Here is a 16,187-nt window from a genome sequence, read left to right on the forward strand (position 1 = left end):
ATTTTTAAAATAGAATTTTACAAAAGAAATAAGGAACATATTAATATTTAGCATATAATGTGTAAAGAAACATAACATTATTTTATATTAATTTTAAATATTATCAAATAAAAATTTTCCAAGTTTTTTTCCCAGCAAAGTCTGATAAGTTGGTCTGTATTAAATGTATTTACCGATATTTGTTCGATTGATAAAATAGCCAAATTAGATATTCGATCTTATCCTATTGTCGATTTAAAGAGTTTTTAATAAGTTTTAACTTACTAAATGATCTTTCACACGTCGTCACAGTTATTAGCAAAGTAAAAAATATGCCTAAGGCTATTTCTACGTTTGGATACACGTTAAGAATATTTTGTAATTAATAGAAGTAGGTCTAAAGGTTCTACGACTCTTAAGTCGGGTAAAAGTGATAATGCTTGAGACTTAAAATGTTTTATTACAAAACTAAAATCGGAAGCATTTAGATCGATTTTATACTTAATGGTTGCTTAATTGCATATTTTTGTATATAGTCCAATGAATTAACCAACAAGCTACTACCATACAAAAATTAAAAATCTTTAGCAATTTCATCTATATTTTCTCTTTTGTTAATCAGAAAAATTTGCTTTAATACCGAGATCGTAAGCTAACATTTTTCCGCATTCAATTGACTTAAAATACTCAGAAAAAGTAACTTACATTATATTTATAGATGAGCTTTGAGACGGCAATGCGATAACGATAATATTTTCTATTAATTATATGCCTAGCTAATATATTTTACAGCCCGGCATTTCACCGAATTGTTCCTTCGACATCCGTATCGATCAATAGATATCAAGTTCAACAAAGTTTTGTAAGTACAAAAATATTATTATAAGTAGTAAACTAAATACAATTTTTGACCAAAAAATCCAAGTATCAATAAATTTAAATGACATTAAAGTTGTACGCAAATCATAACAGATGTAGTGTCCGGGGTCGAGCTGTTTATTTATATTTTAAAACATTAAAATGTTTAATAAGAAAAAACAACTATATGAATGGATTAGTGCAAATAAAAGTTCAGTATTCAATATAAGAAATTCACTATGAATTTATATTAACTTAAAGTGAAACTTATTGTGTAAAAATTTGGAAAGTAAAAACTCAATTTTTTATTGAGATTGTATTTAAAATGTGATAAAGCTTTTATTTTATAACTTAAATAATATGATATTGAAGATTATTATGCTAAATTAAAATACATGGCTAGGCATAAACGAGTTTATAAGTTAAAGTTAAATTATATTTTTTAACTTAACGTAGATAATTAGAATTTACGTTTACTTGATTTTAACTTAATTTATATTTCGTTTCTTTTACGACTAATTTGTCTATAATACCTCCTAAAAATAAAATTCTAAATATTTTAAAATATTATTTTTATAAAAATTGATTCAAAATTATTTGTCTTATTCAAGGAATAATATATAACATCATTTCACGGTTTTTTGTTGCTTAATGTCAATTTTATTGATAAACAACTTCTGCGAAATCGCGATCTCAGACTAGTTGAACCTTGTCATGCGGGTTTCTCGGAAATAAATTCATATATTAATAGATATTTACCGACATTATCGTTTACAGTAAACGTTCAATAAATAACCGGTCTACTATTATAAATATGTTTTTGATAATCAATTCTCTTTAACTAGTCTCTATTAGGGTGTCCTTTATTTTTAAAATTTTAATTATTCTTCAGACCAATCAGAAAAGTTTTACCCGTGCCGACTTAGGGTTGAAAATCGATAAAAAGAGGTAGTTTTTAACAATACCTCTTTTAATCGATTTTTTTTATCGAGTTTTTAGCAATTAACTCGTAAATTAGCGCTCTCATAACAAAAATCATTGAAACTAAATTGTAGATCGAATTGTTTTGTATAAATTAAGTTCTAATCGTTTTTCTTTAAAATCTATTTAGTTCACCAAAAAATTATTAAAAAATGTAATATTTAGTAAAATTATGAAAATTGAAATTTATTATGTTAAAACGGTAAATCATGGGAGTCGTGGTGTGGCGGACCTGGAAGGCTCTCCTGAGGGAATTTAATATTTATTTGTTGTTCGGGTTACCGTCTGGACTTCCAATTGAGCTATCCGCACAGAGCCCTTCAAGATGTGTATAGGAGGTAGTGATTATGTATAAAGAAATGAATTTAACACTTTCGAAATAATGCTGGTTATAAATATTAAAATGTATTATAAGATAAACATTAAGTTACAAAAGAAAAGTAAAAATTAATATATATATATATATATATACAAAGTAAACTTTCATAATAACAATGCAAGTATAAGAATATGCTTTACAGTTATAGTGTTTATTCTGTAATAGTAGACAATAGACTGACTAACGATAGTAAATATTGATAGAGCCAAAATCAAGGGGACTTCCACAGGCGGATGTCCCTATCAATCATACATATATTTATATTCACAAGATAAATTATTTTATTAAGTGGTGGTAACACAACAGTGGCATACTTGGCTCAAGTATAGATGATATCTAACAGTGATTAAAATCACCATCATATGTAATGCTTCCATGTAAATCTGCAAATAGTGTTTAATTTTAAAAAATTGTCGAATTATTCCAAAATCAGAATGAACTTCTATTTTGTTATTTATATCCGGATTATAAGTTTTATAATTTATAAGTGTTATATATGAATAAATATTTATTATAGAAATTAAATATACTATAGTGAAATTGATATTTAATAATATAGTATTGTAATTTTTACGATGTTATCATAAAAAATTATAGATCAGTTTTACTTTTATGGCAAACGTGTATAAAAATTAAATGTCTTGTTGCAATAAAAAAAAATTGTTTGTTACTTATGAATATAATTACTATTTATAAAATATACACATCTAAACCTATTATTGCGCTGATTTTACATATACAATTACTTTTATTTTATCATCATATTTTTGAGATTATTACTCATTGTCAAAAACGAGTATATACATACAAAAAATTGGACCAATCAGAGTTGAGAATTTTTATTGACAAATATAAAAAAACGCACAGCATTACAAAACCAATTCCATATTAGTTTCACATAGAAACTAAAAAACAACTGAAATTTACTCAATTAAGTGTATTTTAAAAATTGATTATAATTATAAAAATTTGGTATATAATTATTGCCTGGACTCGTCTCGGAACTTTGTCAAAAGTACAAAAAACCGTACTCAGGTCGGAGAATATCTAGTGTTATTACCGCAGATATTGCCCAGCAATTTCTCTTTTACGGGTTACTTGGAAACTCGAGTACCATTTTTGACTAATGCCATTCAATAGGAAATTTTATAAGCTTTAATTTGGTATATAATTATTGCCTGGACTCGTCTCGGAACTTTATCAAAAGTACAAAAAACCGGTCGCACGTCGGAGAATATATGATGTTATTAACGCAAATATTGCCCAGCAATTTCTTTTAAACGGGTTACTTGGAAACTCGAGTACCATTTTTGACTAATGCCATTCGATAGGATATTTTATAAGCTTTAATTTGGTGTATAATTATTGCCTGGACTCGTCTCGGAACTTTGTCAAAAGTACAAAAAACCGTACTCAGGTCGGAGAATATCTAGTGTTATTACCGCAGATATTGCCCAGCAATTTCTCTTTTACGGGTTACTTGGAAACTCGAGTACCATTTTTTGACTAATGCCATTCGATAAGATATTTTATAAGCTTTAATTTGGTGTATATTATTGCCTGGACTCGTCTCGGAACTTTATCAAAAGTACAAAAAACCGTTCACAGGTCGGAGAATATATGATGTTATTAACGCAAATATTGCCCAGCAATTTCTTTTAAACGGGTTACTTGGAAACTCGAGTACCATTTTTGACTAATGCCATTCGATAGGATATTTTATAAGCTTTAATATGGTGTATAATTATTGCCTGGATTCGTCTCGGAACTTTGTCAAAAGTACAAAAAACCGGTCGCACGTCGGAGAATATGTAGTGTTATTACCGCAGATATTGCCCAGCAATTTCTCTTTAACGGGTTACTTGGAAACTCGAGTACCATTTGTGACTAATGCCATTCGATAGGATATTTTATAAGCTTTAATTTGGTGTATAATTATTGCCTGGACTCGTCTCGGAACTTTATCAAAAGTACAAAAAACCGGTCGCACGTCAGAGAATATATGATGTTATTAACGCAAATATTGCCCAGCAATTTCTTTTAAACGGGTTACTTGGAAACTCGAGTACCATTTTTGACTGATGCCATATAAAAATTACTATAATTTTTAAAAGTTTTTTTTTTGAATATAATTTTTAAAAGAATACCCTTCTGAATTTGTTCGTAACTACTTTATAATAAAATATATATTTTAAATAAGTGGCGCCCTCTAGCGGTGTATTTGAGTTTTATATCTGATAAGGAATTGCTATATAGGTATTGCTAACTTCAAAGACATGAAAATAATGGGAAAGAGAGTGCAGTCAATGACAGACCACGACAAAAACCACGATATAGAGAGAAATGAAATGGTAAAGTCAACAACGGACTCCATTTGGAAAGAGCATGTAAAGAGGGTAGATAGCCTTGTATTGAAAATACAAAGATTGTAAACAGAAATTGCAGACGATATAATGTTACCGAGGTGATTAGAGATTGGTGCATGACTGGAGAGGTAATGGCTATTAAAGTCACTGCCTATAATAGAATTACGAGAAACTAAAGAAAAATTGCTATCAATTATTATAGGAGGGTTTAAAGAGGGGAGAAAGTAAATGAACCAAATCCAATGGAATTAGGTAATTTAGTAATAAAATAATATAATTAGTAAATATTATATGTTCATACTTTATGTCTTATAAGAGTGTCGATTTTATTTTATCTCTTCCTCCCACCAAGGAATAAAAATGTTATAGACTAGTTGCTTTCTTAATTATATGATTTTCTATTTTATAAACTAATTAAATAGATGACACTACTATAACACATAAGAAAAGAACATACATAATATTTTATAACAGATAATTAAGATACATATTAAACTAAAAAAAGCTAAAAAAATAATTATTTTAATTGTAATTGAGTGGTTTATGTTTAAATAATCTGTTAATGCTCATTTTTAGCAACTAGTTAACTTATTATGTTATAGATAACTGCCTTATAAACAACTAATTGAAGTCAATTGATTAACAAAGATAATCTTAGGTCGTGTTTGATGAAATTGCATTTGTTTTATTTATATTAATTACCAGATGGCGTTATGGTAAATGAAGATAAAGAATTTTTAAAATGTCAAAACCAAAATAATCCTTTAAATATCAATTGAAATTTTTACTATCTATAGAATAATAATGATAACATTGCTTATTATATAAGTAGTAGTAATATAATTTTTGGGTAGAAAATTTTTAATTTTTTTGTATCATGAATTAATTTGTCGAAATTTTTATTATTATATTGTACATATTCTTAATAAAGAAAAAAATCTTACCATGGCTAATCCTCCTAGTAAACCTCCAAGAGGTGTTAAATCTCAAAAAGAAAATGTTAGTATATTAAATACTTGTATCTAAATTTTACAGGGCTGAATAAATTTTTGAAATTTTTTATCATAATATAATGATTAAAGGTTTATAACAAAAAAAAAAAAAAATTTTATAATATAAATTAGACCTACTCTAAATACATTTTGATTATATAGTAACATATTGTTAATTAAAAAAAATGTTAATATTATTTTACAAAATTGATTTTATTTTGTAAAAAAAACAAGATTTTGCATTAATATAATTGTTAATTTTATAAAATTCTAGAGTGGTTTATTAATGACTATGATACGTGCATTATCTGCTACTGAATCCAATGAGCATCGAGAAATTGAAAAGACAGCATTAGAACGAGAGTACAAGCGATGTGATCAAAAGTTGGAAGAATTGATTTCAATGGAGCATCAAAATCTTGCACGAGTAATGCACCTATTTACCTCTGTTTCAAGTGCAATTAATGTATCTAGAGAAAAAGTTCAAGCTGCTAAACAAAAATTACTAGCTTGCAAGAGTTTATTGCGTTGTAGGAGAGATGAATTAAGAAAGTTCTATGTTGAAAGTATTGAGCAGCATCATATGTTAACACAGTTGACTCAAATGTAAGAAGTTTCAGTTTTTTTTTATAACACTAAAAATTACAATGATAAATTCAGTGAACAGATTAAAGAAGTTCCATCTCAGTTAAATATGTTGGATTCAAAAAATCAATACTTACTATGTACTAAACTATTGATGGAAACACTAAAAATTAGTAATACAGATTTAAAAAATATTGATGCTTTAAATGAAATTAGAAAGGAATTGAACAATAAAAAACAGGTAAAATATTTACAATTTTTATAAAATAATAATGTAGTAATTTTTATTAAACACAAATTGTGTAATTTTGTTAAGCAAAACATATTTTATATAATTTTTCAATAAATTCAATCTATTAACTAAGGAAAAGTTGGATTTAGTTTTTTTTTTTAATTTTTAAATCTAACATAATAATTTTAATAAATAAAATAAAATAAAAATAAAATATCAGTGTTACTTCAGAGTGTGGTAGCTATTTTTTACATGTTAGGTAGTCAAAGATGGTTCTTGGCTAATCCAATAAATGTGCAAGACGGGTGTTATGGCCGGCTAGCACCAGACACCATTAATGAAAAAATCACAAAAATATTTTTGTTGGCATCTTGGGAATCAAAATTTTTGGGGACCCTGTGTGCTAAAACATATGTTTCTACTCACTAGGCCAGGCTGAACCTTATAATAATAAATTTAATAGAAAGAAATAATTATTAATTAATTAAATAATTACTATGTAGACAGAGTGACTCATAATGTTTTGATATATCTAATAACTTTTGATTCAACAAATATTTTATGTTATTTTTTTTTTTAATAAGATGTACAGTTTTGGAGAGGGTATTTAGCATGAGTGTTGCACACATCCACACTAAATTCCACTGCTACACCCACTCACAGTAGAGATGTAGTCTCATCTTGGTGTAAGTATAGTCTGCTTGTGCTATATATAAGAGATTAGTTCGGGCTAGCCTAGCCCAATCTGATTCAAAATTATAAAAATATTTATTTCATATTTGAGACCATGCTAAATTAGACCTTAATTTAATATCGACCAAACTGAGTAAGATCAAGTATTAATATTGAATCATGTAAACGCAAATAAACAATCATTTTCATTGAAAATAAAATAAAATAAATGAAATTTTAGAAATTAAATCTTTTAATTACAATTTGGATTAAGTCATATTTTTAAAATCCAAAATGATTTTCTACATAACTAATAAAATGCCTGAAACTCAATAAATAATTATCCTAAATTTGTTATTAACCTATCAAAATTTTTCGTTAAAAAAAGACTAAAAAATAGCTATTTTGAGATTAAAAAAAAAAGTTTTTAACTAAAACTTTTAAAAACAAGTGATAAAAAATGTAATTTTAACATAGTATAAAAATGTATAAATTGTTTTTAAAAAAACAGTGCGAAATATTTGCTGAATCAAAAGTTAATAGATTTATCAAAACTTGATGGACCATCTTATTTAATTATAATACTATATATATTAATATCTTTATTTGTTATAGAGTTTTTATAATAAATTGTTGGATGAATTAATGAATCACATTTATGTAATATCACCAGAAGGTTCAAAACCATTTCGTCGTATCGGTTCTGATGGTCATAATTCATCTTTTGGACAGTATACAAGAAGATCATTTAAGTCTACAACACCAATTATTACCAGGTAAATGAAAATTTTATGTAATTATCTACTTTATAATAGTATAAAGGCATTAGTACAGATATGCACACTTAAATGTGTTCCCAGGTTAGTGTATAACTTATTGATATTATAGTATACACTACAGTGTACATACTATGTATATATATATTATATACATCCTATTCTAATTTAAATTTATTTAATCCTTAAATATGTTATGGAAATATCTTCTTCTGGGAGGAAGTTTTCAATTTGTCTAATATACTAACATAAAATTATTAATGACTCCTGGTAAGTTGAAATTAGAATCCTAGCAGGAATTAAATAGAAACCATAATTAACTATAAAATAATTTTTGAAAAAGAATTATTTTTATTGTATTTTGTAGGGATAATCTAAATGAAAATAATAATAATGAAGTTGTAGAAGTTCTAGATACAGAAAAATTTATTCCTATAGCAGTTGAATGTTTTACAATAATGCTTAAAATTAATGATGTTATTGAAGTAAGTATAATTTGAATATATTAGATTTTTTTCAAAAAAGTCCATTTATGATTGAAGGAATATTTATTATGATAAATACATTTTTATTAATTTTATTTTAAACGACACACTTTTCAATTTAATTTAGCTTTGATATTATTCAGTGGTCATTATTGAGCTCCTATTATATTTTAGCCTTTGTTTGTTTAAAAGTTGTTATTTTTAGAAATTGAAGTCTTCAATGCAAACTCAGTTAGTAGAAATTGTGGAAAAGACTACTAAACAATTATCAGTTATAAATCGCTTAAAAAACTCTGAAGAGAAGCTTGTGACGTTAATTAATGGATTATTTGTGCAATTTTATGCTGTAGTTGATGCACATCAATTGTTTCTTATGAGTTTAGAAAAAGTTGATCAACAAATTCTGTCTAATATTAACAAATATGACCTAATATATGTATGGGAAAACATAGAGTCCATTGTAAGTTGTATATTAATTTTACTATTTTATAATAAGTTTTTTTTAGTGATATCAGTTATAGAACTTAGATGTTTTTATCGTCATCTTAAGAAAAAAAAATTATAGTTTTTACAATTATTGTACTAAATAAATGTTACAGGAATAATACTTTTTATATAACTATTTTTAGGTTCAGATGTTTTTGAGTAATTATTTAAATCTAAATAGCAATTCTGATTTAATCATGACATCAGCTCCAATTTTCAGTAACATTGATTTAAATGTATTTTTTTCAAAAAAAAAGTCTCAAAGGTAAATATTTTTTGATTTGTGTGAATTAAATTTCTTATTATTAGAAAAAAATCCAATTACAAAATATTACAATTAACAAAAAATATTTTTTGAAACCTTAATCATTTTTACTTTTTATTACCATTAAATTAAATTGTTTTATAAAATATTTAATATTAATTTAGTTTTTTAGTTTAGTTTTAGTTGTTATTGAGGTGGGCAAGAATTTCCCTTGCACTCAGTCCTGTAGGTCTATTGCGCACACCTTTGTAGTAATTCAGTTTCTTCACATAATTATATCGAACGAATAGTTGTTGCCATAATTGAATACCTAGAACTATATAGGTGCTTTTTTATCATAATCCACTCAATTACTTGCAGAATAAATATAATTTAAACAATTTTTGTTTTGGTTTTCTTTTGTTACACATTATTCTTAAATTATTAACTATGTAATACTTTTTATGTTCATCCTTATGCATTATACATGTATATTAACTCAAAAATTTGAAACTTCAAGTGTTTACATTTAATAAAGTTACATAAAAACTTCAAATGTCATTTACTATTAAATTAAAAACTCAAAAATTTTATTAAATTCAAAATATATGTATCCATTTAAAAAAACAAAGTTGACACCCTTACAAGGCATAAGAGATGAACTTAAAAAGTATTACATAGTTAATAGTTCGAGAACAATATGTAACTAAAGAAAACCAAAAAAATTTAAATTATACTTATTTTGCAAGTAGTTGAGTGGGTATGATAAAAAAATCACTCTATATGTATAGGACGCTCTACTAGGCCACTCCTATAAATGTTCAAAGAGCCTTGTCTGTGTGGCAAAATGTAGTATCTCTTTGGGTTTAAGGTTTTAGATATCATCTTTTTAAAAAAAAAATGTTCCCTATATGTTTAGATCTTAATGTGGCCAGCACATCACATTCACATGTGATGTGAAATGTATCTTCCTCTTTTGTTATAAACTTCCTGAACAAAGACGATTCTATTATCCCCATTGTGTAAAGATGTTTTAGAAAATAACTGTGTTCTGATAGTAGTTCAGTCAAAGTGCTTATTTGATATCTAATCATGTTATTAAGATCTTTTAGTAGTACAACGGGAGTATTATAAACATTTTTGATTGTCTGGGTATCACAAGATAAAACCATATTTTCCTGTGTTGTTCTCCACTCTAGTTTGTAGAAAGTATTTTTAGGGACTGATCTATGAGTTCTACTATTTGTTTTAGTCCAACATAGGTGTTTTCAGCATCATTACTTGTTAGAAAGTCTGCTTTTTCATTTTCAGTCACACTGATGTGTCCTGGTGCCCATGCCAGTGTAACTTCATTGAATCTTTCTAGTGATTTTAAAGTTTCCAGACTTTGTTATAATTTGGTTGATGTTATTGCTCCCCAAAATAGTGTGGTGATTTTTTCCAAATCTCTCTTTTGTACTTTTTCAATACAAATTGTATTGTTTTCGAGAGTCCCTATATGACTTTAACTTTGATTTGTCTGATTGTTTGTAAAACATTCAGACAAACTAAGTGGCTTTAAACTGTAAAACAGTTTAATGCCCTTTAAGTTTAGTTCCTTAATCTGATTACCATGTAATCATTGTTCCTGGATAAGTGCTATTTGTAAGGGTGTTGTATGCCTTTTATTTAGGGTCCTTAGCAATACACTTTTGGCCCCTTTACTGTATTGCAGATTTATCTGCATGAATTGTATAATATTCTCATTTTGAACGCAGCTTAATTTCTTAAGCTCAAATTTTAGACCTTCGAACCATCTAGCAATTGTTCCCAGTTGATATTGTGACTTCATATGCTGTCATCACCTCTTTGTTAGTAGATGGTTCACTAAGAATTCTGTTGTTCACCACATTATGTTTTGAATTTCAGTAATTCTCCTGCCATCAATTCACTTTCTTCGTCACAATTTTGTTGTTTTGTGGTTTTCCAATATTTTTATTCATGTTACAATAGAGCTTGATACTGATAAGGCTGAATACTCTAAGGAGTGTCTGGTATCATAGAGAATCCCAATGGTCACCTTATCTTCCAGCTAACTACCCTATGACAAGTCAGCAACCCTTTCACTTGGTATTGCTGTGTTCGTTATTAGCAAGCAGGTATGCCCTTTTAACTAACCAAAGTCATGATAGACTAAAATAAGTAGTATGTGTTTCCACCCCCACTGAATTAACTAGAGTCCCCGGGTTTTTTATGCTTGTGATCCTTGTGGTTCCCCTTGCAGGATAATTGTAACTTAAATGTATTTTAATTAAATCATAAAAAGATAATTAATTTTTTTTTATTATTTAGATCAAAACAGAGTCTTTTTAAATTTTCTAATACTCTTGAAAATTCTTCTGATGTATTAGATGTAAGTATGTTTAGTAATGAGTAATTTACATTCTTTAATTCAGTCATTTTTAGTAAAATTTGAATCGTATATTTTATTTTTATTTAAAAAGTATTTTTATCTGAATTATTTAAAAAAATTAATCTACTAATTTTGGCATCCCTTAATTAATCCTAAAAATAATAATTTAATTAGTATTTATGATTTAGATATTGAAAAAAAAATTTTTGGTATATTATTCAGGGCATATTTTTAAAAAATACTTATTTCCATATAGATAACTAGTTTATCAAATAATTTAAATCTTAAATAATTACAATTTTATACACCTATTTATAATATCATTAATTATCATTTAAAACAAATATGTGCTATGTTTTTACTCTGAGAATATTTATTTATTTTAAATCGAGACTGTTTAAATAATTATTTTTTGTGGAATGACTAAAAAGAGTTATAACTTCTTAAATAGCTATGATTAAATGGCTTAAATATTATGAATTTAAAATGTTATGAAATTACAAAATCTCTAAATTTTAATAGAACTAAATTATTAATAATGGTAATTTAATAGTCAAGTCTTTCTGTAATTCTAAATATCACAAATAGAAAGTTTTTCTCTAATCATTGTATAATTTTGTTGATTTTTTTAGAGACCATTTACCAGCCTTTCTCAACCACAATCTATGATTTGTACACCAACCTCTGAAAATATTGTATGTCTATACGAACCACTTATTATGTTTATACAACAAATAGAACAATCTGTCAATATGTAAGATTTTTGTTATTATTTATTAAAATTAAATTTTTTAATTGCTTAAAATTTTTAATTTTTGTTATATTTATCCTGCTGCCAAAAGCAAACTTAATTATGTCCTGATATTTTTATTGAGTAAATTTATTATAAAATAGTACATAATATTTTATTTATTATATTCTTTATTTTATTTATATTTATTCTTTAGTCTGTTGGACTATATGTCGTGCTTATACCCTAGACTTAATTCTATTGTATAGTAATTTCTATACAAATATACTACAAAATCTCTAGTACATAATAATATTATTATACATTGTAACATAAAATATTATTAAAATAATTGAAATTTATTGTAAAACTTACCTTAATTTTGCACCACTCATCTTTACATAAGCTTTATTTATAAGTAAATTATACAGAGTGAAACATATCTTACTGACAACTCTTATCAAATATTCATTTTACTTTAATTTTTTTTTGAATTTAAAAACTATGTTAAAAATTTTTTTTTTATTATTTGTGTTTCCTAATAAAAATAAATTAATATTTTTTTTTAACATTAAATTTTATTAAAATTTTAAACTAGTTATTTTTTAGCATTTTCTTAAAAAAGTGTTTAATGAGTTTTCTATTTTAGGACTAATACATAAAGTGATTATGTAGTGAAGATATGCATTATAAATACACACTAATATAACTGTACCAACTCGCACAACATACTCATTCTATGTATTAAAAATGCTTGTAATTCAATAAGTATATATCCTAAAATTGTTATCAATCCATTAATTGTTTTTGTAAAAATAATGCTAAAAACTGACTATTTTGTAAAGTTGAAAAATATATAAAATAAAAAAAAAAATGTTTGTTTATTATTTAAAAAAATAATAAAAAAACATGATTTTAACATAATAATGAGTCAGTAAGATCTGTATTATTCTGTAAATTTGTTGACTCATTACCATTTTTCTTTGATAAAAATTTTTATTTAATAGCAATTTTATCAGGATTATCATATATAAGTAGATTGCTAGAAATAATTTATTGTTTACACAGTCAATCAATTATTAATTTAATGAAATTTATATCTAAATAAAGGAACTCATGTACTTTGAGAGTATGGTTAAATGATTATATAAGAACTGTTTTTCTTGACCGTCAACATAGCAAAGTAGCAACTTCTATAGAATCAATAACAAAAAAAACTGATGCTTGGCACCAAATTACTTCTCCTGAACAAATGCAGGAATTAAATATTAAAATACCATTGTTAAATGTAATATTATTAATGTACTTATAAATTTTTAACAGACCATAAAAAAATCATGAATTAAATTTTATAGAATACTATTAATGTTTGGGAAAATATTTGTCAAATAAAAAAAATGATTGTTATAATGCCTGAATATGCTTCACACTTTCTTATGGTTATGGTTAGTGTAGGTAGAAGTTATAAAGAAACATGTGAAAGTTTATTTAGTTCAATAATAAAAACAAATGACAACACTACAAAACTAGTAAGCAATTTATGGATTAAAAAGTCTGATCTTATAAAATATCTAAAGTAAGTGTTTTTTTATTGTTAAAAATTGGTTCACTAAAAAGTTAAATGTTGATTTAGAGATTCTCATAATTGGGTACGTAGAGATATAGAAAATAAATCTAAAAAATGCTCAACAGAAGAGTTAAAACGTTTTACCCAAGAAGCAGATGTCCTTTTTGGAAATCTAGAAGGATCTGATTTCAAAATATCAGGTATTATGGATATTAATCAGTTACAATGTCTAGCACATCTCATAGAAAGTATGGTGAGTCCAAACAATAAGATTTTATTTTACAATTAAATCATATTACAAATCGTAGTAATAAAAAAAATTAATTTTTTTCTAGGAATGGTTTTCAAAAAAGTTGTATGAAATATCAAGTTCTGACTCAAATCAATATTTAGTTTCTAATTTAAAAGCATCTAAAGCAGATAAAAATAATCTACCACTATCATTAATTGAAACACTACAACAATTGAGTGTTGATTTTCTTGAATTTTCTGATAATATTCTTTTATATATTTTCTTAGAAGTAAGCATTTGTAATATTAAATATAATTTTAAATAATTTAATAACAAAATTTAATTTGTAGGTTCGAGCCCAAAGTATATTTTACTTAGTACCAAGTTTTGAATTTGCAGTAGAAAATCCTACAGAACCTAAAGTTTTAGATCTTAATCAAACAATTTCAGCTTTACATGAGATTATGTTAAATGCTCTGAATGAAAAAAAAATAAAATATGTTTTTGAAGGAATTGGAGAAGTAATTGCTAAAGGCTTAGTCAATCAAACAAGGAGTATTGAAATTGTAGATGAAATGGTCATAAGAAAAATGGTACGAGATGTAACTATGTTGAAATATAATTTAGCAGCAATATTAGGAGTTTCTCAAATCATCTTAGAAAAAACTATTCATTATTATGAATTATTACTTAGTATGCCAAAGGTAAATATTTTGTTTATTATTATATTGTTTATACAATTATTTATTTTTACAGGATATTTTAGAAGAGATATTGGAAAAGGGTGCAATATTCAGTGAACTTGAATACATGAATTTATTACAAATTGTACATAGAAATAAAAAGAATATAGAAGGCAGAAATAACTTACAGAAAGATTTACAAAGGTTATCTGATATTTTATCACAAACAAAACATATAAACTTGTAATGGATTTTAAATTATATTCATGATATAAAAAGCTTTTGTTATTTACACAAAATAAATAAGTTTATTGTTTTAATTAATTATATTGAAGCAATTTATCCATACAATTAGAACTCATTTTAAGTAATAGGTAATATATGACTAATTATAAAAATAAACATAGATTGTTAATCATTAAGTTTATAACTGTGTTCATGTAATTAAACTAAATTTTCATACTATTAAATATTATAATTAAAAATTTCTTTTTTTTTTTAATTAATTATACTGTCAATTATGTAAATTATGTTAATTCTTTTTTAAACATTTAATTAAAAAAAAAAATTTTTTACTTTAGTTTATTATACTTGATATGTGGTTTCACCATGGAAAGAATCATATAACCTAATTATAATTTTTGCATATCATCATTATTATCATAGCCTCTGTCCTAACTATTTGGGTTCGGCTCAGCCTTAATATTTTGATAAAATTTTACACCAGCACAACTAATTATAACTGAGGAAATTAATATAAAACACAAGGTCTGTTACATTGTTGAAGTTCCTATATAATCACCTATCTAGGAACCAAGAGCTAATAGCACTACAGCAATTGTATGACCAAATCACCAAATTATACATTAATAATGATATTTCAAAAATTGTGAACCTATTAAAATAATTTTAAGTCTTATCAAAAAACTTAATATTTTAAGATAAATATCAAAAATGTATATTAATTTTTGTTAAATTATTAAGCGATATTAATTAACATAAAATTTAATTATCTTCATTAAACTGAAAAGTTTAACTAATTAACTCACTTACATATTTTTTTATGTAAATAAACAGTCCTAAATAGAAAAAACCTATTTAAATTGAAGCATTTTCTTTTTTATTTATAGAGATGTAAATCGCTGTAAGATATAAATTTATACTTGTTCCAACTATGCCACTCTATTTTAGCTTCGATGAGAAGCTGAGAAGGTATTGGTTTTACTATGATGTGTTTTTTTTTTTTTTTTTTTTTTTTTTTTNGATGCGAAGCTGAGAAGGTATTGGTTTTACTATGATGTGTTTTTTTTTTTGTGTCTGTTACCACTTTTTCTCAGCTCTCACCGAACGGATTTCTTTCAACGATACGTCAAAAGATCACAAATTGTATCTAGTTGAAGATATTACCCTTCAAAATTGAAAAAAATTTCCCTCGTTCCCCGTAAATGGGGGAAACCTCCAAAAAAATTACAAATTTAAAAATCGCTAATTTTCGAAATTTTTTCAATTTTTTTTACTAAAAACTGCCGTAACTTTTTCAAAAATGAA

At 25.4% G+C, this 16,187-nt stretch overlaps 1 protein-coding gene across 2 annotated transcripts; it reads left to right on the forward strand.

Annotated features, from left to right (window-relative positions):
• Positions 1-4,503: 4,503 nt before the first annotated feature.
• On the forward strand, positions 4,504-15,075 carry LOC126894107 (exocyst complex component 4). Of its 2 annotated transcripts, none has more exons than XM_050664858.1 (15): positions 4,504-4,815; positions 5,830-6,161; positions 6,216-6,381; positions 7,660-7,820; positions 8,188-8,305; positions 8,511-8,765; positions 8,935-9,056; positions 11,367-11,427; positions 12,060-12,181; positions 13,268-13,445; positions 13,513-13,733; positions 13,791-13,977; positions 14,060-14,245; positions 14,307-14,660; positions 14,713-15,075. In XM_050664858.1, the coding sequence occupies exons 2-15, from the start codon at positions 5,842-5,844 to the stop codon at positions 14,884-14,886; spliced, it is 2,625 nt and encodes an 874-aa protein (XP_050520815.1). In that variant the 5' UTR covers positions 4,504-4,815; positions 5,830-5,841; the 3' UTR covers positions 14,887-15,075. The 2 variants fall into 2 exon arrangements, with proteins under 2 accessions (XP_050520815.1, XP_050520814.1); XM_050664857.1 differs by lacking the exon at positions 4,504-4,815 and adding an exon at positions 5,367-5,562 and having other exon boundaries at positions 14,713-15,073.
• Positions 15,076-16,187: the final 1,112 nt, after the last annotated feature.

Source organism: Daktulosphaira vitifoliae, unplaced genomic scaffold (genome assembly GCF_025091365.1).
Source record: "Daktulosphaira vitifoliae isolate Bord-2020 unplaced genomic scaffold, ASM2509136v1 Scaffold_1, whole genome shotgun sequence".
Classification (NCBI taxonomy): Eukaryota; Metazoa; Arthropoda; class Insecta; order Hemiptera; family Phylloxeridae; genus Daktulosphaira; species Daktulosphaira vitifoliae.

Excerpts from the sequence above, each read along its gene's own strand:
- LOC126894107 (XM_050664857.1), top strand. The coding sequence starts at position 5,509 with ATGGCTAATCCTCCTAGTAAACCTCCAAGAGGTGTTAAATCTCAAAAA. Across the intron at positions 6,382-7,659 it reads AATTGAACAATAAAAAACAG|AGTTTTTATAATAAATTGTT; the intron begins GTAAAATATTTA and ends TATTTGTTATAG. Across the intron at positions 12,182-13,267 it reads ATAGAACAATCTGTCAATAT|GAACTCATGTACTTTGAGAG; the intron begins GTAAGATTTTTG and ends ATCTAAATAAAG.